General features: G+C 42.1%; 8 protein-coding genes across 10 annotated transcripts in view; 5 read left to right on the top strand and 3 right to left on the bottom strand.

The window, feature by feature from the left end:
* The window catches only part of LOC145705589 (uncharacterized), an 84,371-nt gene extending 79,614 nt beyond the window's left edge, over positions 1-4,757 (top strand). The window contains exon 8 of the mRNA XM_081783071.1: positions 4,747-4,757. The gene's annotated coding sequence lies outside the window, so the exon portion shown is untranslated. The remainder of the gene's footprint in view (positions 1-4,746) is intronic.
* Positions 1-21,824, bottom strand: part of LOC145705586 (BRO1 domain-containing protein BROX-like) — a 44,397-nt gene that overhangs the window by 996 nt on the left and 21,577 nt on the right. The window contains exons 2-3 of the mRNA XM_081783069.1: positions 381-613; positions 39-340 (exon numbers count right to left, since the gene is read on the bottom strand). Of these exons, the coding sequence (XP_081639195.1) occupies positions 39-340; positions 381-610 (532 nt within the window). The 5' untranslated portion in view covers positions 611-613. The remainder of the gene's footprint in view (positions 1-38; positions 341-380; positions 614-21,824) is intronic.
* On the bottom strand, positions 644-3,189 carry LOC145705584 (beta-1,3-glucosyltransferase-like). The gene is made up of 5 exons (XM_081783066.1): positions 2,661-3,189; positions 2,452-2,618; positions 1,259-1,553; positions 939-1,214; positions 644-896 (listed from the first exon to the last, which is right to left on the bottom strand). Exons 1-5 carry the CDS (start codon positions 3,179-3,181, stop codon positions 734-736), a joined length of 1,422 nt encoding a protein of 473 aa, XP_081639192.1. The 5' UTR covers positions 3,182-3,189; the 3' UTR covers positions 644-733.
* On the bottom strand, positions 3,191-6,689 carry LOC145705579 (protein unc-45 homolog B-like). Its single transcript, XM_081783061.1, has 7 exons — positions 4,718-6,689; positions 4,416-4,678; positions 4,232-4,370; positions 4,050-4,187; positions 3,863-4,002; positions 3,577-3,819; positions 3,191-3,533 (listed from the first exon to the last, which is right to left on the bottom strand). The coding sequence occupies exons 1-7, from the start codon at positions 6,626-6,628 to the stop codon at positions 3,458-3,460; spliced, it is 2,910 nt and encodes a 969-aa protein (XP_081639187.1). The 5' UTR covers positions 6,629-6,689; the 3' UTR covers positions 3,191-3,457.
* Positions 9,369-12,620, top strand: LOC145701731 (histone-lysine N-methyltransferase EZH1-like). The gene is made up of 11 exons (XM_081778948.1): positions 9,369-9,519; positions 9,765-9,914; positions 9,957-10,169; positions 10,218-10,674; positions 10,752-11,017; positions 11,063-11,410; positions 11,453-11,633; positions 11,677-11,858; positions 11,899-12,051; positions 12,094-12,195; positions 12,240-12,620. The coding sequence occupies exons 1-11, from the start codon at positions 9,373-9,375 to the stop codon at positions 12,480-12,482; spliced, it is 2,442 nt and encodes an 813-aa protein (XP_081635074.1). The 5' UTR covers positions 9,369-9,372; the 3' UTR covers positions 12,483-12,620.
* LOC145701732 (tRNA:m(4)X modification enzyme TRM13 homolog) lies at positions 12,643-13,948 on the top strand. The gene is made up of 3 exons (XM_081778949.1): positions 12,643-13,258; positions 13,318-13,579; positions 13,621-13,948. The coding sequence occupies exons 1-3, from the start codon at positions 12,655-12,657 to the stop codon at positions 13,946-13,948; spliced, it is 1,194 nt and encodes a 397-aa protein (XP_081635075.1). The 5' UTR covers positions 12,643-12,654.
* LOC145705585 (uncharacterized) lies at positions 13,982-15,637 on the top strand. Of its 2 annotated transcripts, XM_081783068.1 has the most exons (3): positions 13,982-15,208; positions 15,272-15,413; positions 15,460-15,637. In XM_081783068.1, exons 1-3 carry the CDS (start codon positions 14,231-14,233, stop codon positions 15,549-15,551), a joined length of 1,212 nt encoding a protein of 403 aa, XP_081639194.1. In that variant the 5' UTR covers positions 13,982-14,230; the 3' UTR covers positions 15,552-15,637. The 2 variants fall into 2 exon arrangements, with proteins under 2 accessions (XP_081639194.1, XP_081639193.1); XM_081783067.1 differs by having other exon boundaries at positions 13,982-15,413.
* On the top strand, positions 15,675-21,447 carry LOC145706110 (serine/threonine-protein kinase ULK4-like). 2 transcript variants are annotated; one of them, XM_081783629.1, is made up of 9 exons: positions 15,675-18,577; positions 18,618-18,796; positions 18,839-19,096; positions 19,142-19,289; positions 19,336-19,512; positions 19,557-19,753; positions 19,862-20,177; positions 20,223-20,816; positions 20,880-21,447. In XM_081783629.1, exons 1-7 carry the CDS (start codon positions 15,691-15,693, stop codon positions 19,934-19,936), a joined length of 3,921 nt encoding a protein of 1,306 aa, XP_081639755.1. In that variant the 5' UTR covers positions 15,675-15,690; the 3' UTR covers positions 19,937-20,177; positions 20,223-20,816; positions 20,880-21,447. The 2 variants fall into 2 exon arrangements, with proteins under 2 accessions (XP_081639755.1, XP_081639756.1); XM_081783630.1 differs by having other exon boundaries at positions 19,862-20,172.

Below are 21,824 nucleotides of genomic sequence, written 5' to 3' on the forward strand. Positions count from 1 at the left end.
TGATGAAAAAAGATGCTTGAGATAAGGAAAATGTTTACCGAGAATATGATGATCAAGATCAGTCCCTGGATCTGGCTTGTCGAGGAGCCTTTCCGCTTGAGACGGAATTGCCTGGAAAATTCCCGCAGCTTTTTTGAACATCTTCAAGACCTCTTTCGCGTCGTCTTCTGATATGGATTCTTTCGCTGAAACTCTCGCTCCGTACTTTGAGAGCCAGATCGCAACTTCGAGCATCATTGATGCGAGTTCAAATTGGGCGTCTTGATGGACTTCTGGCTTTCCGTCCATGACCAAGGTATCTGACCATTTGAAACGGAAAGAATATCGAAGTTTGTTGTCGCTAGAAAAAGATAAATTTCTGCCTCTGAAATCGTCTAAACCTGGATGTAACATCAGATAAACCGACAAGCAGTTCGAAATACGAATTTGCTTTTTCCATTACAGTAGCTGGATTGGCAACTTCATCTGTGAACAGCGCTAGAAGATTCGCCCTGTTTGTTCTCAGATCTTGCAGCATTTTTTCCGCGGGAGTTTTGACGGCGATCCCCTTTCCATCGAATTTCTGAGCAATCGTGCCTTTTAGCTTATTTCTGTGAAACCAGTGCGACATTTTCTTAAGAAAAATAGGGATGGCACATTTTAACGAGTGAAGTTGTTATCATTATTGCACTACAGAAAGAATCATAATTTCGAAAGCAGCAGTAAATTGGTTTAGGTTAAATGCGAAATGTATCTAAAGCTCGTCATGCTTGAACTCATGGTCGTTGAAATCGTGCGCCCGCGTGGCCCACCATTTAGTATCATCAATGCCGAACCAATTAGCGTAAATTTGCAGCGGATCGCAATTCCAGTGCTTGTGGAAAGAAACGGGCGTATTGTTGTCCAGATATCCCTCGCTTATAGAAATTTATACAAGCAATCTTGAGTTGGAGAGTTACCTGTAGTCATCCGGCCTAGCTTGGTGAAAGTTATTCAAATGAACGATGGGCACGTCCCCATTATGATAGCACAGTCCAATCATCATGTCGTCGGGAGTATCTGGCGCAGGGCACTTGCACCCCAATTTCTTCCATTTTTCAACGGCTGCTCTTGAAAACAGCATCCCGCCGCCGCCAGTAATGTAAGGGTACCCTCTGCTATTCAAGTTGTAGCCATATCTTTCGCCGATGAAAACGGGCTCGGTCGGGTCATAACAAGCACTGAGGCGATGAATTCTATTTTTATTATTTACTCGTCTGAATCATCTGACACTATTTACCTATAAGCAGACACAATTGTATCATCATCGGCGACATAGAGCCAGTCATATCCATTCATCTTCAAGAATTCGTCCATAATGTGATACAATTTCTGACAATGCCCACGCTCAGTATTCGGTCCGGATCGTTCAGTTGGAATATCAGGATCAGTAACATTTGAGTAGTAGATAATATTGTCGAATTTCGGTCCCCATGTTCGCTTGACAACTTTCAGACGATCTTTGTGAAACATTTGCGTTGTCTTAACTCCAACGAACAGTTTTTCTTTTTCTGTGAGTCCACAATCTGGCAGTTCTAAAAAATTTTTGTCAACCTAAATAGCTCAATTTAGCTGGGATATTGTGGGAGCATGATCCGAAGATAATGATCAAGACTCGCTTGTTTAGCCCCCAGCTGCGTGCCCTTATCAGTTCACGATCTTGGTGAAAGTGTCGCGAGATATCGCCCGGTAAGTACTTCTCGATTTTCGCTCTAGCGCCACTATCCACTTACTTGCCCGAGTATATATTCGGACAGGCATTCGGAGAACTCATCAAAACAGACAATGTCTCAATTCAGCATCGATCTCACTCCTCTTGTCGGCCTCGAGGTTTTCCTCATGCTAGCTTCCTTCATTTTCGCCCTGACATTAATCGTCCTTCTTGCTGTCCTCTTCCCTCCGACCTGCTGCTACCAGAAAATTTCCGATTCTTACGACAACTTCCGAGCGCGAACAAAGTCCAACTCATCTGAAAACACTGAGTCTACTGACTACGACAACTACGCTCCACGAGATCTGGAAGCTTTCTTCATCCCCGGTGATCGAATCGCATCACGTGACAAATACCGAGCCAAGATCATCGGTCCCGAAAGGGATCCTCGCCGCGGTCGAGCTCGATCAACGCGAGATGACGAAGAAATTATCCACTCTACGATGTACCCCGAAATCCCAACCGTTGTCAAGAAAAATCGATACTTTCCAGGTCTTCAAGAAATCTCCAGAATCAGCTTTACGGAAGAGGGAGATCGCCTGATGAACGCTCAAGTCGCCCGCGCCTACAGAAAGTACAAAAAGCCCCAGATGCCCACGCCCAGTCCTCGAACTCACACACGAGCAAAACCAGCAGGAAGCATTCCCAAAACTTCTCATTATGTTGTTTAAAAATAATTTCCCCTGTACAAAAAAAATGTAAATAAATATTTAGAAAATTACCTTTGTGCGAACGCGTATAACAGGTTTTCGGACTACGGTGCCAGTTTCCACCGCAAAAATGTTTCGAAGGGGTCAGCTCAATATTTAAATGCGTCTTGACGAACTTCATGAACTCATGCTTTGGGTCAATATTGAAATTGTGGTCATTTTCCCAGTCGCTGTAACGGCTAAAACTACTGTTTTAAATGCCAGATAAAGCTGAAAATCACCTTATTAGAGCATTCATCAAAGGAATGTTCATCAAGAAACCAGCTTCGTAATCAGGGTATCCGAATGTCTTGTACTCTCTCCCGTTTGCACCAAAGAAATGATGGATTATCGTCATTTCTTGATCGAACAAAGGGCGCCCAATAATCACTGGCTCTTCAGATTTCTCCAATTCGTCAATATAAGGCAGAAGAAATTCTAGCTCAACTCTGGTTGTCTCTTCGCCGATAAATATCCATCCAGCATTTTCTTTCAATCGTTCTTTGACAAACGGAAGTGCATTCACAATGAGAAAATGACTGTAATAGTCTTTCCTGTCTTCCAAATCATCCGCAAAGACTCGACTTTCTGCAGACAGCTTTTTAGCTTGAGTTAACACCGACTCTTTAGCAGCGGCAAGGCGTTTTTGGTGAAATTTCACGTCGGGATGAGCGGTGCGGAAGAAAAAATGTAGCTTGGGCTTTTCAGAACTGCACAATTGCAACTGTATAAGTAGGTGATAGAGGCAAATCAACAACTTCATTGTCTAAACTCTTATTTTCGACATTTATTTTGTATCTACTTTGTACAAGGTCATTACAGGTAAAAACTCAATTTTGAAGCACATGGGTTGATTTTGTGATTTCAGAAGTGTGAAGAATTACAGTAAAAATCGTAGCTATAAACATAAGAAGTAAGAAGGCACATAAATTTTGGTGCAAGGCAATTTCGGACTAGAAATAATCAGAAAAGACAGGTCAATAGTTGTTAAAAGTTAGGAAATCCTAATTGGCAATAGAAATTAATTAAAATTATTAAATTAGGCTAAAAGGCCATCATCATGGTCATCATCTCCGATTTCTTCGTCGACGGTTCCAGTGAAAACACCACCACGTCTATGATAATAATTAAATTTTCATGGTGTAATTCTAACTGTACCTTGGGGTGGGGTTGTCGGTCTCTTCAACAAACTTCTCAGTAACGAGCAACTGCAGAATTTCCAGCGCAAGGTCAACAACAACAGGAGTGGCAGGGGCTTTTTGCGAGGCGTATCCGGTGATAATATCGAAAATTTCAGATTTGACGATTTCTTCGGCAGCGAATTTGTCGTGTGTAATAACGTTAATGAGGACGACCATCGCTCGGTGCTTGATTTCGTGCATTTCATCCAACGCGATGTAGCTGTAAAAGCGTTTTAGAGGCTGTTTGGGGAGTTGTTTATTACCTCAAGTTCTGGAGCCAAGATTTGCAGCAGTTTCGAATTCGCTTGCAAATCTTTTCAGAAGCAGAGCACATGATTGCCAAAGCACCAGCAGCGGCGAGTCGAGTCTTTTCGTTGTCTTCCGCGCAAAGGAGGTTCATAAGCTGAATAAAATCAATGAGGTTCTGATAATTTCAGGATTTTCTGTTACCTTGAGTCGATCGTATTTCTCATCCTCGAACCACTTGACAGTTTCGGAATACAGGCACATGTTGCACATGAGCTCGGTGGCTGCTTGTCGAAGCTCCCAGTGCTCTTCCATCATGTAGCTCTCGATTTCGTGCATGTACTAAAGTCGATGCTTAGTCACTTCATTTTTTATCGAAGATGTACCTTTTCTTTGAAAATTCTTCGTCGATGCTCTTCATCAAGCGAGGCCAAGTTGGTCAGGCAGCACATAGCTTCGTAGTTTTGAATAGCAGAGCAGTCGATGTGCATCAAGATCTTGATCAGTTTTGGAATTTCCAAGGATCTTGGAACGCAAAATAAGATGGAATTCAATTTCGGAATAACTTACCGTTGACCCGGGAAAGTCAGCGAAGGATTTGTCTGGATGCCGACTCGAGCAACGCATTGGGCAGCTTGTCGCATGCCCTCGACAGATCCTTCTCGAGCAAATCCCATCAACATTTTCACACCACCCTGCTGAATGATCATTCCACGATCATCAGATCGGTGAGACATGGCCAGAATGGATCGAGCAATCAGTTCTCGGATAGAAGTTGTGAGGAGAGCGGTTTCTTGGAGGGTAAGATTGACCAAAGCAGCACATGCACCGTGCTTAAATAATATGAATATATAATTCAATAGATATCTTACCTTGAGAAGTTTGTGGGCTCGTTCTGCAGCACATTCAGGCTTATCCTTGGGATGCTCTTCCGGGACGTGGTGCTTGGCAAAAGAAGCCAGCTGCTTCATTTCCTCCATTGGGTCCTCTTTCTTATCATACGCATTGACAACGTTGACAAAAGTCATCACGACGGAATAGGTGCAACTCTTATCAACTGATTTACACAGGTCATAAAGCGCCGAAAGGGCAATCGTGTCATCAGCCAATTCTTCCTTCACATCTGCGTCCAAAGAAAGATAGGAAAGACCTTCAATGGCCCATTTTCGCAAGTCCTGATCTTTCTTTTCATTCGCCAAGAATTTTCGACACTGGCGGGCTAGCTTGACAGTGGAACCCTCTGCGAACACTCGGCGGGAGACATCAGTACCGTGCGAAGCGCCCAACTTACACAATCCAACAAGCGCGCGGACTTTAATACTGTCGCTCTTGGTGTTTTTGTAGATCTCTTTGAGTAGCGCCGTACCGTTTTCAACCACGAATGTGACATTTGACGCTTTGTTGATGCAACTGAGGATTGCTTCAATCGCAGCTTTTTGCACCTCTTCTTCTTCGGAAGAAGTCATAGCAACCATTGACTCCATCACACCAGCAGTACCGAGGAGTTTGTATCCAACATCGAATGGGCCAGTGAGGCAGGTAGTGATAAGGGCCATCGCTCGCATGTTGGTTTCGAGATTGACCTCGGCGAAAAGAGCTTTCATGTATTTCTCGGCTCTAGTGGTGTATTCAAGTCGAGCCTGATCACCACCCATGTCATCGTAGAATTTCGCCAGGCAAACAGCGCAGTTCGATCGAGTATTAGGAGAAATTGGAACTGGTGACTTCTCCACATTGTAAGTTCTAGATGCGAGGGAGAGCAATCTTTCGATACCCTTCAGTTCCATGAATTTTAGTACTCGTTCGTTGGTAGCTCCTTTGACATCGTCTCGAGGAACGTTCTTAGCCAGGAGGGTCAGGACATTATCTCGCCCGTATTTCGAGACTTGTCGGTCGAGCATCATGTCGATAAACATGTTGTAGAATTTAGCCAAATCGTTGGAAACTTCAGGGAGAACAGATTCGTTCATGTGACGAACAATCGGATCGACATCAGATTTGAGAGATTGGACAATTCTGTGAGCGGTGGACATCGTAGCATTGGAAAGATCTTCATTGTTGGAAGCTAGGAGAGTACGGATTCGTTCGTGGCCAATGATCAACAAAGCCTGGTGGCATCGTGCCTTGTGATTTCCAAGAACGCCGTCGAGAGCACGAATCGCTGGGAGAGCATAGTCTTCATCATTGTCTTGAAGGAGTTCATTGAGAGCGTTGAGACCGCCTTCTTGGAAGATTCTTTCTGCGCCAGCTTCGTCTCTGGAAAGATAAATCAGGTTGTTCAAAGCGATCTTCTTCTTGCTCTTGTCCATGTTTTTAGTGTCGAAGGCGATATCGAACATTTTGTTGACCTTGTTTTCCGTTGATCGTTCTTGAATGTGCGTCAGTTCAACTCGATCTCGGAGACGAGTGATCATCTGCTGAATCGCCTTGTTCGACCTGTCCATTTGAAAGAGTCTTTTGCACTCAACATAGGCGCCGGCAAGGTCGTTTTTGAGCTCAAGCGCTTGAACTTTTCGGAAAAGAGCTTTGGAGTCGTTCGGGTTGTATCCAAGAGCAACGACGGAATCTTTAATTGCGGAATCGTAGTCTTCCATTTTGATATAGCACGCAGCTCGGTTCTTGTGGAAAGTATTGAGAGCAGCTTTGCCGCCCTGGTTGAGCTTGATCGCCTTTGTGTAGAAGCAGAGAGCATCTTCGTATTCTGCGCGCTTGAAATGCCAGTTTCCGCGCTCTTTGCAACTCATCGAGTTTTCTTCGTCGCAGTCGGGCACTTGGACTTCCATCGCTCGGACTCCGTCTCCATCTTCCTGCTTTTGGTTCCATCCTGTTTTCGAATGTCCAAAATGATATTTTTATGAAAAAAAGTTAAATTCAAAATAACTTTGTTAATTTAAACTCATCTCACGCAACTACTATGATATCCTCATAATGGACATTTTCCTGCATCAACTGTTGCCGGCATTTTCTCAATTTTTCTTATATTTTTTCGTCAAAAAGCTTCTTTAAAATCTCTTGCTCGTGTTCCTCGAAAATTTTCACAAATTTCTTTGCTCCCGGAGGTCTATTTATAAATCGCTCCAGCTGTTTCAAAAGTTGGCTCGGTAGGTGTCACTCTGCTCTTCAGTCCCTTGCCGAGTGAGTCAGTTGATTCATCCCTTTCTTGTCTCTCTATCTTTCCAACTGGTCCGCGGACTTGTGCGATAAAAGCTCCTCCGCGGGCAGCCAAATAAAGAAGCACATTCACCGCTGTGAATAGCACGCGCGGGGGAAAACGCGCACGCTCCGCGCGGCCAATCCAGGGTCGAGAAGAATCCAGAAAATAGGAGATTTCTCGCGAAGGGATGAAAAAAAGAGAGATCGAAAACTTATCGCCGAAGAGTTGAGAAATGTTTCGCTACTGTAACTTTTCGTCAGTCTCAAAGTTCAAGCTTCTTTTCACACTTTAAGTTACTGTACTTGCTTGTTTTTGGGTTTTATTTCAGGTATACAGTTTCAAATAATTTGTATTGATATTTTGCATAAAGAATGTTGATAGGGGGAAGGCCAGGTAAGATAGAGTATTGCACAGACTATTTTGGCTAATAATATTTAATAAAGAAGGTCTTGTCCAAAGTTTTTCAATCTCGCGGCTTCTGAGTTTTTTGACAAGATAAGTTCATGGAAAATCGTCGTTTTGTTCCTCCTCATCATCTAATCCTCATTTATAAAGATAGATTAAATGATGTTCAATTATTACCGAAATCCTTGAGATCGCCGTTTTCGTCCAGCAGACTGAAATCAGATTCATCCTCATCATCATCAGATTGATCTGCTTCGCTCATTGTTGTGATTGAATTCTTTTCTGTGCTGGTTTCTTTTTGAACTTCTGTGCTAGTGCTCTCCGAGACTGTTTCATTATCTTCCTCATCGTCTTCATCAGAAATTTCATTCACATCCTGGATAACTGGAGCAGCTGTAGCAGGAGCTTGAAGCTCAGCTGGTTTGGCTTCTAGGGAGACGATTTTTGGAGCTGGGGCGGCGGCGGCCTTGGCAACGTTTTCCGCCGCGCTATAAAAACATAATTATTGATGGGTTTTGTAGCAGAAAGTTTGTAACGAAGTTAGTTTACGATACAAGTTTATGATGGTCAAAATTGGTAGTTTTTTCTCTTCGTTGATTTCAGGTCAGCCGCTGATCATCAGCGCTTACTTTTTGCGAAGCGTTTCTTTCGCATTTGTTGCGAGACCTTCAATGTTCGCAATACTACAGTAGATTAGGTACTGATCTCTGTTCAACGAAAATCTTATAAAGACTTACAGCGTTTCGGCATCTTCAAGATCTTTTTTGAGCTTTTCAATTTCCGCGTTTTTGCTCTCCATTTCCAATTTATTTTCCTCGACAATATTCTCCAGTTCATTTTTCTTCGCTCTCAATTCCTCCAAATCATCCAGCTGATTTTCAGCATAGAGCTTGTCATCCTTCAAATTGTCCCTTTCGCTCTCCAAATTGCTTTTCTCGCTTTCCAGTTTTCCAATGTCGAATTTTAAATTTTCAATCTGCGAATTCCGCGTTTCGATATTTTCATTTGCCTCATCAAGGTCATTCTTGACGATGTTCCGCTCGTGCTGAGTCTTTTCAAGCTAGTAAAAATCATAGCCACTTGTGAAATCTTCAATTTTTATTTTTCCCACCTCGGCTTGAAGAACATCAATTGCCTGCATTTTTTGGAGCTTGGCGTTGTTCAAATCTGATATTTCATCGGATCTTTGGTCGAGTTCGGCTTTGAGGCTGGAATTCGAGAAGTATAGAAATGCACTGGTCATCATGAAGAATACTGCCACTAAGACAAATTTTAGCTTAGCTAAAAAAGCTAAAGAGGTCGATAAAATAGTTCAAAGCTCAATTCAAAATTTGAATCTCCTTTTTACAAAACTTACAGTAAAAAGTGTAAGGTCTTCCACCGCGTTTATTCATGTCTCTGCCTGTGTTTGCTCTTGTGTACTGAGTAGGAATACCCACGGTCCTTTCCCGCTTCGCAAAGGGGAGAAAATTTCTATTGAAATAAAAAGTATTCCCTTGCTTGGTCATCTCCGGCCTCAAACTAAAAGAAAAAACACAAAAGAGCGCTCTCCTATGCGCTCAACTCCGAATCTTTACGGCTTGATGAGAAAAGAAAGAAAAACGAGTATCGAGGCTTTTTTGTTTTGGCTTTATAACGGCCGGGCACAAAACAGAACCGTTTAAAATTAATGGACCCTCTCACATCGAGCCTGTCATCGTAAAAATTAATTCTCATAATTCTTTATTGTTTACGAAATTCATGTTCAAATAAAATCTCGAATCGTTCATAAAACTGGCTTAATTTTTTCATATTTTTATATTCGCGGCTTTTATTAAAAAAACCTGACTCAGGACCCTGACTCAGGTTTTCTGCACATCTTACTGGTCTGGGTAGTTTCTTAGAAAAAAATGATAAATTTCTAGAATTTCGGAAAACCATCTTTCTAGATTTTGTCTAGATATCTCGTCGCCTCTCATTTCGGCAAAAATGGGAAGAATATCAAAAGTTAAAAAAATCCGCTTTTTACAGAGATATCTAGCTAAACACAGACGAATGCGAACTCTAGCCGAGTTTCATAAAAAAGTCAAAAAGGACATGAAGGAGGGAAGAATCATTCTTCGCGATTTTGCCCCGGTAACTTACTTAAAACCCGATAAAACTTGCATTTCTGAAAAATAGTAATATTTCGTGAAATAATTTCTTTCAATAACGACTTGCAATAACTTGGCTATGAAATATTAACGGTTTTTTGTGCGATTTTTTTTTTGATAAAATCAGTTTTCGAATCTCCAATTGAACCAAAACGTCACTTATTTTGCCCAAAACGGAGCTGGCGCGGCACTTTTGGAAATTTTCGCCTTTCAGTTTTTATTTTTCAGAAGAGTCTGAATCCCTCAGAAATGAAAATCGATGAGAACAAGGAGAAAAAACACGAAGATGAGGACGTCGAAAATGGCGTGGAACATGGCAGCGATGATTCAGAGAATCTGGAAGAGTCGACCGATTCCGCCGATAATAAATTTACACCTGTAAGGAGAAAATCACTTGTCAATGCGTTATATCTTTTTCAGGAGCAGAAAAAATGTCTTCGGAGAATAGAGGAGGTGCACGATGAATTCAAAGCCTCGGCGGAGCAAAGTCTGGAAAAGAATTTCGCTCGGAAAATTCAAAAGAATAAACGAAAGTGCGCCAGGTCGAGAGAAATGATGAAAAAAGAGGATAGATCGTCGCATCATCCTCATCACAAACTAAATGACGGTTACATGTTACCTGTCAATGAAAATGTAAGATCCAGAAAGTGATGCGATGAAAGCTGACTTGACTATTTTTAGGCGCGGCCGAGTCTGTTCCGAAGCACGCTAACGAACAAAATCACCGATCGAACTCGGCATCAGCAGCTTCCCGAGTTGAAGAGCCTTCCGAACTCGATCAACTGGCTTCCCTTGTCGCACAACTTCAAGAGCGAGGACTCGCAAGGCATCACGCACATCCCCTACATGGGCGACAATCTGGACTACGAATTCGTCGAAGATCTAATCGCTATCCACGGCAATGTAAATACCACTTTCCAGACACTTCACAGAGACGTCGAAATTCTGGCCATAATCAAAAAAGTCTTTGAACAAGAAAAAGTCAGCTTCGAACATGCAGATCTTGAGGACGTTCGGAATGAGAACTTGATGCTGCTGATAGGCAAAATTCTCGGCTGCACAGATGAGAAGATTAAATCGGTGATAGAAACGGCCAGACTAGATACGAAGCTCAAAAACTTACCTTCAATAGGAAATTGCTCCAAAAATAATCGAAAGCCGCAAGCGGTTTCTCCGATCACAAATCATGTATATCCATTTTGAAGCAAAACTAAGACAATGACAATTTCTCCGAAAAACAAATCGGCCCGGCCGGACTGATGTCTTCCTTTCGCGAAATTTTCTGCTATCGCTGCTCAAAATACGACTGCTTTCTTCACAGCGGCGAGCAAAAGCCTGAAATTGAGCATCTCATGGAAAAGTCGAACAAGGAGAATAAATTAAGTGATCGAGGATTCAATAGAATCGCGGAAGAAGCATGTGGAGAAGACTGCTTTTTGCATGTTGAGGGGCTCGGAAAATGCGTTTCTAATATTCAACGGGTAAGGACAAAATGGCTGAAACTCTCATTTGAGGAAAAATTCAAGGGAAAGAAAAAGTCCATGACAATGGAAGAGGAAGAAGAGTACAAAGAATCGGTCAACTTCGCGATGGAATTCCTCAAATCTCAAGAAAACTCGCCTCCGTGGAAAGACAACGATTTAATCATACTCGCGAAGCTGAAAGAAATGTACAAAACAAACTTTTGTTCGATGGCGCAAATGTTGATTGGTAGCAGGAAAACCTGCCTGGATGTTTGCGTGCAGGTTCTGAAGATGTGTACGGCTCCAGCTAGCGACGGGGAAAAGATTGTGATTGCCAATTTGGAAAGTATCAAAGATTTTTCGCCGGTAAAGAGGAAATCCGCCGGCCCAGCTAGGAAAAAAGTCATGAAGGTACGTTTTCCGTTCATTTTCTTTATATCGAGCTTGTTGTAGCACAAGAATCAAGTGAACCAACACCATTACGAGCCGTGCGACCATCCAGGATACCCCTGCACTGCTGCTAGATGCACTTGTGTCCAAAGAGGCAACTTCTGCGAGAAATTTTGCATTTGCGATTCAAAGTGTCACCATCGCTTTCCCGGCTGCAATTGCAAAACTGACTGTGGAACAAAATGTAAACCGAACCCCATTTTTTTCAATATCTAATTTCATTTTAGCGTGCCCATGTTTTGCTGCTCAGCGAGAATGCGATCCCGACATTTGCTTCTCTTGCAAGTCGTATATGCCAATGACCGAGGTTCGAAACGGAAACTGTCGAAATGTCTCGCTTCAACAAGGCTTCAAAAAGCATCTTCTCGCGGCGCCATCTGATGTTGCTGGCTGGGGATGTTTCCTAAAGGTTTAACGTCAACGAAACGATCCGTCTAAACCTTTGTTAGGATACTGCCGAAAAAGGCGACTTGATTTCCGAGTACTGTGGCGAAATCATCACCCAATACGAAGGCGATCGACGAGGAAAGCTCTACGATAAGAAATCGTGCTCATTTCTTTTCGATCTCAACAGTGACTATTGCGTTGATGCCGCTAGAAAGGTAGTTTTCCTTGTTTTTGATGATTTGTATAGAGGATTTTAGGGAAACAAGATTCGATACGCAAATCACAGCTTGTATCCAAACTGCGAGTGTCGAATCATGCGAGTGAATGGCGACCACCGAATTGGTATCTTTGCAAAAAAGGTAAGAACAAAAACTTATAAGAAAAATCATCAAATGATTTGCAGGATATCAAACTTGGAGAAGAACTTTTCTTCAACTACCGCTACAGCGAGGAAGACAACGCCAAGTACGTCGGTGTCGAACGCGTCGGCAAAAATAAAAACAAGAAAGGAGCGAAAGGCGGAGGAGGAGCTAATGGCGGCGCGGCGAAGAAGTCCTCTCGCCCAGCGAAGAAAGCATCAACTGGCAAGAATGGCAATGTTGCAGCGGCTCAACCGACTTCGCGAAAACGAAAGCACGAAAATTGATTTTTATATAAATTGTATAACAAATAGGCGAATTTTAAATCTATCAAAAGAAAAATCACTAGAAATTTTACAGATAAACACAACTGCCAACTTTTCACTTCACTTTTAATTAAAATTTAAAACTGCCAAATAAAGAACTATTTATTCAAGTCCCTTGTCTTTCAGAATAGAGATGAGCGTAAAAAGTGAGGTAGCAAGAGTAGAAGGGGTCGGGCCAAACGGTTGTCGATTCTGGACGGAAAAGAAAAAACGCTTTTGTAAAATGGTTGCGAAGGAAGGAGCGGAGTTCTGCGGCCAGCACATGCAAGATAATTTGAGGCGGAAGTGCGTGTATTGCAAGAGTATGATTGAAGACTCGCGCATGGCAAAACACATGAAAAAGTGCAACATCTACACTCAAAGTCTCGTCAAACCAAAATACTACAACGAAAAAGTCAACCTCGACAAGACCAAACTAACAGAGGAAGATTTGAAACATGCGAATATGAAGCTGACTGATTTTGAAGTCGAAGATGTCAAGAAAATCGTTGAGCTCTTGAAAGACGGAAAAGTCGAAAATTTTTCGAGAAGGGAAAACTTTCAACCGAGCTTTTTCAAAAATCTGGAGGAGGAAATCGAAGCGAATAAAGGTAATGCGAAAGTTCTCAAGCATCTGATGCAGCAAAGTTCATTATTGGAGATTATGGATAAAGAGGGTCTTCTTACTAATGGAAATTGCTTCATTGAGCTTGGAGCAGGGACAGGAGGATTGTCAGAGAAAGTGGCTGAAGCACTAGGTGATTATTTTGAATAAGATATCTTATCCTATAGGGAGTTTCACATGTTCTATTTGAAGATAAGTCAAAATTCATCATCGTTGATCGAGGAAGCTTCAGGAAGAAAAAAGAAAACGCATTTCTCAATGACGGGCGGAATGCTTTTGAACGAGTGAAGGGAGATATCGCTGACTTTGATCCAAAGCTCCTTCCCAAATCTTCAGACGAAAATTCTCAAAGTCTTACTATCTCCATCGCAAAACATCTCTGCGGCTCGGCCACCGATTTGGCGATTGAGTGCGCCACGAGGATTGAAAATTTCGGCGGTATTCTTGTTGCAAGGTCAGTTTTCGACCTTCTTATATATAAGTTATGTTTTATAGCTGCTGTCATCATAAATGTGCTTGGCAGAGTTTTTCCTCACGCGAGTTGCTTCACGAAAATTTTAAATCTTCAAAGAGATTCCGCTTGCTGACTCTTCTGAGTTCCTGGTTCACCTGTGGGTTTCAGAAAAGCGATGATACTTCTGAAAAAGACAAGTATGGACTGACAGTTGACGAGAAAATCGAAGTTGGAGCCTTGGCAAAAGCTGTTATTGATAATGCGAGGAGGGATTATTTGTTGAAAACGTTTCCTCATCTGACTGCGAAAACTCTTCAGTACTGTAGCCTTGAGACAAGTTTGGAAAGTTCTGCTATCGTTCTCTCTTAATACTGTTGATTCAAATCGTTTTTGTTAAGAATGAAAGAGCTGCTTGAAGAGCTCTATGAGCTGTATGAAAAAAATGTAAACGCGCCGACTCGCGAGAAGACTCTCACTGCCATTTCAGCTCATCCAAAAGGGACCGTCCTTGCCCAGCTTGTACTCGAGCGCGCAGATGCAGCTGTTTTTCTATCGGCGAAAAATCAACTGCTTCCAAAAAGAGAGGGCGACGAATACGGGCCTTTCGATTTTTTGCTAGAAGCGCCAGCTTGCAAGAGGATCTTAAGAGTGATGGCAAGGGAAAATTACGTAATCGATCTGCTGAAAGATGAGTTCAAGCGAAGATACAAGAATGAACCTCAAAGCTTGTCTGACATTGTCAGAATTCTTGCCGATCTTGAAAAAATAAATGAAGAATCCTTGGTTCCTAAAGCGAGTTTTCACTTTCAACCAAAACCCGGTCAATATATCAAACTAGGAAGTGACTGGATTGTATCCGACTCAATCATTGATGGCGAAAATGTCTGCAACCATGCCGTAGGCACGAGGGCATGGTTCGAATCGCATCTATCCATCCTTGTAGATGCTGCGAGGATGAATGTTTATAAGATTTTACGATCAAATGGCATCACCTTAAAGCAGTTGGAGTTTCCATACGTTTCACATAATTTTATCTTCTTGGAACCGTTTCTTATTGCAGATTTATGTGATTCAGCGAACTTTCGTGTTTTCAATCTTCTGGAACCAAGTGAATTTGCGAATCGCAGCGCTGCAAGTGCAATGAAGATCAGCAAAGAAGCTGATGGAAAAGAAGCTAATGGGTTCAGTTTTCTCTGGTGTCCAAGTTACAGGACCGATAATCGTGTAAATGGAAAACTTCGTGAAAGCGTCCTCTTTCCAGCTATCTGGAAAGACCCCAGTCAATCGAGCATTTTTATTGAGTGTATTCGCTTCGGAAGATCATCGATGAAGGTTGTTTGGAAGAAAAAACTGTATGTGCCTTATGGAATTTCGGAAGATTCTGAACTGCTCAGTCTATTGGATCCCGATAACTATGTTTTGATGGTCAAAGAAAAAGAAGGGCACCTGTTCCATATTTGGCACATCATTCTGTCAAAACAAAAAGTAATTCATTATGCTCGACGAACTTCAGTGGAGAGAGTCAGTTTTTTCATGTTTGGAGAGCGTCTTGGAATGAAATTTAAAGTTGACAATGGTTCTTATGACATCATCGGAGCTTTTACTGGTGAAGAGAACGAGAACATAGAGGTAATTTGCTTTCTCTATGATGATGGAAAACACTCTATTGCGGCATGGTATGACGGTATTCAGTGGAGAAACGAAAAGACACTGAAAAATTGGGCAATAAGCTTTCAGGATATAAAGGAATTTATCAATGATGAAAACGAGAAAAAAATATATACTACGAAAAAAATAGATGGCATCGTTGTAAAGAAGCCCATCATCCACAGCGGTAAGCTCTCAATAAATGATTACTTAATTTATCTTGTTTTTATAAGGCCTCTCCGTTGTAGAAGAAAGAACATTTTGGGTCGAATCTCGATCGAAGATTGGACGTGCTATTGGAGAAAAGATAGAAATATTTATCTAACTTTATTCTTCATCTACTGGAAAGTTCACTGAAAAATCACTAGACTAGACTTCAGACTGCCGAGCTTTAATTATAATTGTCTGTCACTACCTTGTTAACTTACATTCGATTAAATTAAGAAATGAATGCAAATTGAAACATGGAGAATTATATAATTTACGAGGAAATCGGCAAAGGCGAGGCGACGACAGTCTACAAGGGTCGAAGAAAAGAAACGATCAATTTTGTCGCTGTCTTGTCAATTCAAAAATCTCGAAGGGCAGCGGTCACAAACTGGGTCAGAATCGCACATCAAATATCCGACGAGTATGTCGTCCAGTTTCACGAGTGGTACGAAACCACAAATCATCTCTGGCTAGTTCTCGAGCTATGCACTGGTGGATCGCTTCAAGACATTCTCGATCAGGACGAAAGGCTACCGTTGTCCGAAATCAAGAAAATGGCACTTGACATTTGCCGTGGCGTTCATCAGCTTCATAAAAACGACATTTGCGTTGGCGATCTTTCTCCAAGTCGACTTCTTCTGGACGGACCAGGAGTTGTCAAGCTCAATAATCTTTCCTGCGCTCATTTTGAAAGCGAAGAAATCGAGGCAATTTACCAAAGCGTTGTTGATGAAATCACTCAGGGAATTGAAGCAGATTCTCTCGATGAAGGAGGTGACAGCGCTTTTACCAATCCTATCCGTAACATCGCTCATCACTCGCCCCAAGCTCTCGTTGGTCACGTGACATTGCCAGCAGACATTTGGAGCTTGGGCTCGATTCTGTATAGAATGTTTGCTGGGCAACTGATGTACCAGGGCGAAGAAATAGACGATGTTCTCATGCAAATAAAAAAAGAATCACCAAAATCGAAAATCGATGCTTTGAAAAATCTTGACGAAAACGCGAAGCCCGAAGAATTCGAAAACTTCAAACATCTTCTTTTATCACTTCTTCAATATGATATCGAGAAACGACCGACGATCGAAACGGTCCTTGATCATCCGTTTTGGGGAAAAAAAGTTGCCAAAAAAGAAAACGAAAATTCGTTGTCTTCAACAAGTAAATCCGACTTCGGTACGCCGAAGGGATCGAAAAATCCTCAAGAAACCGCGAAGAGAGATGAAACTGATGCTGAAAAGACATTGACTCAAAGCATGATGGACAGAAGCATCGATATTCAGCCAGAAAACAGTCTAAGGAGACAGAAAACAGAGTTACTAAAGAGTGTCAATTCTAGGAGAGCTTCAAAGTCCCTCGTATCTGCGTCGGTTGTGGACATGGGAATACAAGAATCAGCTACTGTTCCTACCCAGTCGCTTACAAGAATTTCCGCGATGTCATCCCAGAATCTCGATGAAACAGAAATCTCAATCATGGAAAATATGCCGGCGAAAAAGAGAACCCTAAGCGCAGGCCAGCCCCTGAACAAGTCCGTCTTTAACATGAATGAAAAACCTTCTCTTTCTGAGATGATGATTCATAAATCAGAAAACCCAGATCCCGAATCGTTCTTGAACAAGCAGCGCAAAACGAACTCTGCAACAGCTGATACGAAATATTTACCAGAGGATATCTCGAAGCTCGATTTGGAAGAAGTTTCCGAAGAAAAACAATGGAAGAGCATCTTTTCTTTGATCAATAACACGGTTCAAGAATCCTCGGCAAAAGTTCTCATCGCAACTCTGAATTGGTTGTCCAACGAACTTCCGAAATCGACAGAATTCTCTCGTCGATTTTGGCTTGAAGCTCAACTAATCAGCACTTTCTCCAAAAATATCAGACAATCAAATGAGCACAGAGGTCGATTTGCAAGAGTATTTGCAGTAGCTGCGATTTCAGCTGAGAGTCGACTAGATTTTGAAGATTCCACAACAGAAAAGAACTTCAAAGATGCGCTTTTATCTCTTGCTGATTCCTTGAGAGAGCAGTTTTCGAGAAATGGCAAGCAAAAATTGCAGCTTCTTTCACCTCTCGGACAGATGCTTCTGATAACCGCAAAAATCGAAAGTATTGAACGTCCGAATTCAGAAACAGCTACAGCTCCAGTTCTTTGCCCACCACCTTGTTATTCCTTGGTCACTCGTTGCTTGAGCGTTGGGGAAGAGAGCCAGGTTCAATCCGCTGCAGCACAAATAATCGAAAATCATGTATTCTTGAGCCCACGCTCACGGTTTTGCCACTCTGGGACTGAAGCTGGTCTTCAACTGTGGTCAATGGCTACCCGTTCATCTTCGGATACAATAAAGAGTTTCGGATTCAGTGCCCTTGCTCAAGTTTGTTCGAGAACGCCGCTTCAAGCGAACTCAATTCTTGAAAAAATCGGCCTTCCAAAGTTCTTCGACACCTTGTATGCAGCGCCTCAGAAGTGCCAGTCGCTCATGATGACGATTATCGGCGTCGTCTTTCTCCCAAATCCGAGGGCGAGTTCACGAGCCATGGCGAATCGAGTCTGTCAGCATCGTGACATTCACAGCAAGTTGATCCGACTTGCTGACAGTCCTTCCTGGCTTGTAAGAGCGAAAGCGTTTCTCTGCATGTCTTTGATGCTCCAAAATCAGCCAGAAAATCTGCAGAACATGTGCAAAATGAAACTAGTTGCTGTGGTTGAGCGCGAAGCAAAACGAATCGGAGGAATCGACGCGGAAGAAAAGACATTCTCTCATTTCTGCCTTGCCAATCTGATCGAACAAGCCAATGCGCTGATCCCTGTTATCGTCTCCTACTGCACTGAAGCTCTGGAAGATGCTGCTGCTCGAAAACACCCATCAACGGGGCAGTTAAAATCGCTCCGAGAAAAACTACCAGGACTTTCTGTTCTACCGCATTTGATGTCGTCCAGCGTTTTCAGACCTTCTTTGATAAGAGAAGAATTTTTGGATAATATTTGCCGTTTGGCGACTCTCTGCTCGGGCGATAATCGCATAGAAAACTCGCTTGGGGATGATATCTGGAAGCCTCTTCTGGATTCGATCATTTCCGTATTCGAAGTGACTTGCGCTCGACCTGAATTGTTGTCTTCAAATCATTCCATCATTCAAGGTATATCTTTAACTCGACTTTGGTATAAGTTTTCGTTTAGCCGCGATTCCCATGCTGATAATGATGATACTTACAGAAGACAACTCCAAAATGCTCTACATGAAACTATTATCGGAAATTTTGGCCATTCGAGCTGATCTAATCGATCATGGAGAAAATGAAGGCGAAATTGACATCAGTTATGAAAAGTTGGAAAAACTTGTTGATAGCTTTCCCCAAGTAGGTCCAATTTTATAGATTTTATCAAATTTTTTCATCTAGTTTTTGCTTTCTGACACTCCTTTGCCTCTTCTGACACTAAAATCGCTTCACCACCTGGCAATAATCTCTCCAAACGAATTCGTTAAAATCCTACCACGGTCTGGAGTGTTGGAAGTACTCGTCACTCTGACGGAAATTCAAATGACAGAGAAAGCCGAGCAATCCTTGCAAAAAGCACTCATGTCGATTCTCACACAGATCTGGAATTTTCATTCGGAAGCAATTGTAAGAACATTATTGGATAATGATATCCTCGAGGTATGGTCAAGCAATGCCAAATGGAAGTATTGTAATCAATTTTAGCATACAATCAAGTTCGTCACTTCCGTCGAGGATTTCGATTACGATTTGCTTCTTGAGATCTTTAGGACGTGTCGAGCGATGGTCCAGGCTGTGTCCGAATTCGTAAAAGTGGCATTGAAAGCGAAAAATCAAAATGCCCCAGCTCAAGGTACTGTAGTTTCCGTTTTAAGGCATAAACAAAAGCGGTCTTTTAGTCTTACGATCGACAGGAAAAATGGCTGACTTCCTTCTTCACCGCTGTGCCACACTTGAAGGCCTTATTCCCTTTATTCTTCAAAATTTTGAGTTCCCACCTGTTGCCTCTTCAATAGAAACAGTAAAAGATGATAGAGAAAAATCTTCAGAACTAGTCAGTCTAGCTTGCTCAACAGGTAAAAATCCCGCTGGATATCCCGGTAGTCATCCTTGATTTCAGTCTCACTCACTGTTCACATGTGGGGCGCAGAGAGCTGCCAAAACCTTTACAATAAAGAGAATCTCGACCAGCTGGTGATTTTGCTCGAAGTTGGAAACACGAGAAATCAAAGACTGGTTCTCAAGCTTCTCCGGAAGTCAATTCAAAATAAATCTGCCCAGGCGAAAATCGCTGCACATTCGAAAACTGTCTCCCAAGTAAGTTTTATACCCAAGATATATTTTGTCACTAAGGCACTTGAATTGATCCTAGAAGCGAGAAATTGTTTTATGCAAGCTCGGCAGAATTTTAAGTCTTCTTTTTAGATAAAAACTCTATCTGCCTCATCCACTCAAGATATTCAACTACTGGCTAGCGAGATATTACACACCCTTCTTTAGCAAAAGTGACCTTTCAACCTGTTTATGCTGTATCCAAAACTTTTATAATTCTTTATTCGAAAAATTTATTTTTCTAAAAAATAAATCTCGATCAAAGAGGTTTTAGAAGTCGAAAAAGTTAATCATCATGGTCGTGGTTGGGGAAGAACTCTTTCTCAAGATCACCATGTGTGATACAAATGAAAAGTTTGAAGCGATCCTCGACAAATATCTCGTCGATATCATAAACGACATCAGTAAGGTACTCAGTTTATGCAAAGGGTCAATTGATATTTCTCTTCAAAAGTTGTACGACAAGAAAAAGCACTCGAGATCATTTCTCACATAAGAAGTCGCGTAAAATCACTGGAAACAGTTCAACTGCCCGTCGCGCCGCTTTTTGACTTGTTCGAAAGTACATCTTCGCCGCCTGTGAAAATGTTTTCTTCTATGTTTTTGAAGATCGGCATTGCTCGAATGCAGAGCATGGAAGAGCTGGAAAATGTCATTATCAGATGCCTACTTCAAAAGATCTTCCCTTCATGAGTCAGTGGTCACTGAACTTTCATAGAATTTTGAACACAACGGGAAAAGAAGAGTCCTGCAAGATCATTCAAAAGCACGTGTCCAAGCTCAGAGGAAAGTTCTCAGACGAAGACTGGCCTACATTTCTCACTCGATTCGCGACCTTTATCAAATTTATCCTTGTTTCCGACTTGAGCCCTCTTTGTATTTTATCGCCGAAAGAAAAGATGGAGATTGCTCAATCCCGGCTCAATCAAATTACGCGCAAGGATGAGATCACGTCAGATCAAAAAATTAAAGAGAAATCGACCATCTGTCATTTCATAATCCACTGGACTTATATTTCTGGAAGCGAGCAATTACCTGCAGGAAAAGGGTCGACTACACGTAGATCGAGCTTTATAAAAATATCGAGTTTCCTCCCTTTCTCAGAATTCAGTCTTCCTCTTCTGAAAATCATCGACTTTCTTCATCCAAAGGGAAACTCAGAAAGCGCTCTCAGATGCCTCAATTACTCGATAGAAGATCAAAAGATGGTCAACATCCTGTATCAGCTTTTCTTGGGCGAATTGAACCCCGTTTCTGATAAGACACAGATCCACGCCAAAGCACCTGATCGTCTCAAAATAAGCATTGCCAAGATGTTATTACGATCATCTTCCGCCGCCAAAACGTTTCCCGCCTCGCTGCAAGTCACTTTCGAACTGCTGAGAGACGACCTAAAATCCCAAGCTCGAGGAGTAGCCTACGACTGGCTCCATCATCTGAAAGCCGAGTCCGCGATAAACCCTAAGATCGTTCCAATTCTTCTCGAAAGAATTTACAAAATCCTCGCTGCAGAGGACTCCACTGACGATGATCGGCTCTTGAATCTCATTCCGTATTTGATCGAGTTAAATGCCGCCGCATTCTCTTCAAAGATTCTTGACCTTGTGGATATTTTGCTGAAGGGATTACATCGGACCCCGTCCGTCACAGGAAATAGTTTTGACAGCGTCGAATTCAACAAATAGCGGTTAGGTCAAATGGAATTTTTCGCTGAAAAATTTGACAACTCAGTTTTCAAAAACAACAGAAAAAGTAACGGAAAGTAAATTCTTTCTCTAAGTACGTAACCAACACTAAGAGTACTTGATACTAATGGTAGTTGCCCAAATTTAATTACCGGTAGACATCGTTGGATGTCATAACGCACTCTAAATGTTTCTCAATAAACTTGAAAAACCAAGTCCTTGAAGTACTTGTTCGCCCTTACTTAGTCGAATTGTCGACTTGAATGACGTGTTTTCAAACTTGATAAACAGCACCGATTCTTGCACTGTGTAAAATTGGGTCTGCGGATCCACATCGTGAGCGGCTGTTAATGAAGATAAATGGACAATCG

The sequence above is a fragment of the Oikopleura dioica genome, chromosome PAR (assembly GCF_907165135.1).
Source record: "Oikopleura dioica chromosome PAR, OKI2018_I68_1.0, whole genome shotgun sequence".
Lineage (NCBI taxonomy): Eukaryota > Metazoa > Chordata > Appendicularia > Copelata > Oikopleuridae > Oikopleura > Oikopleura dioica.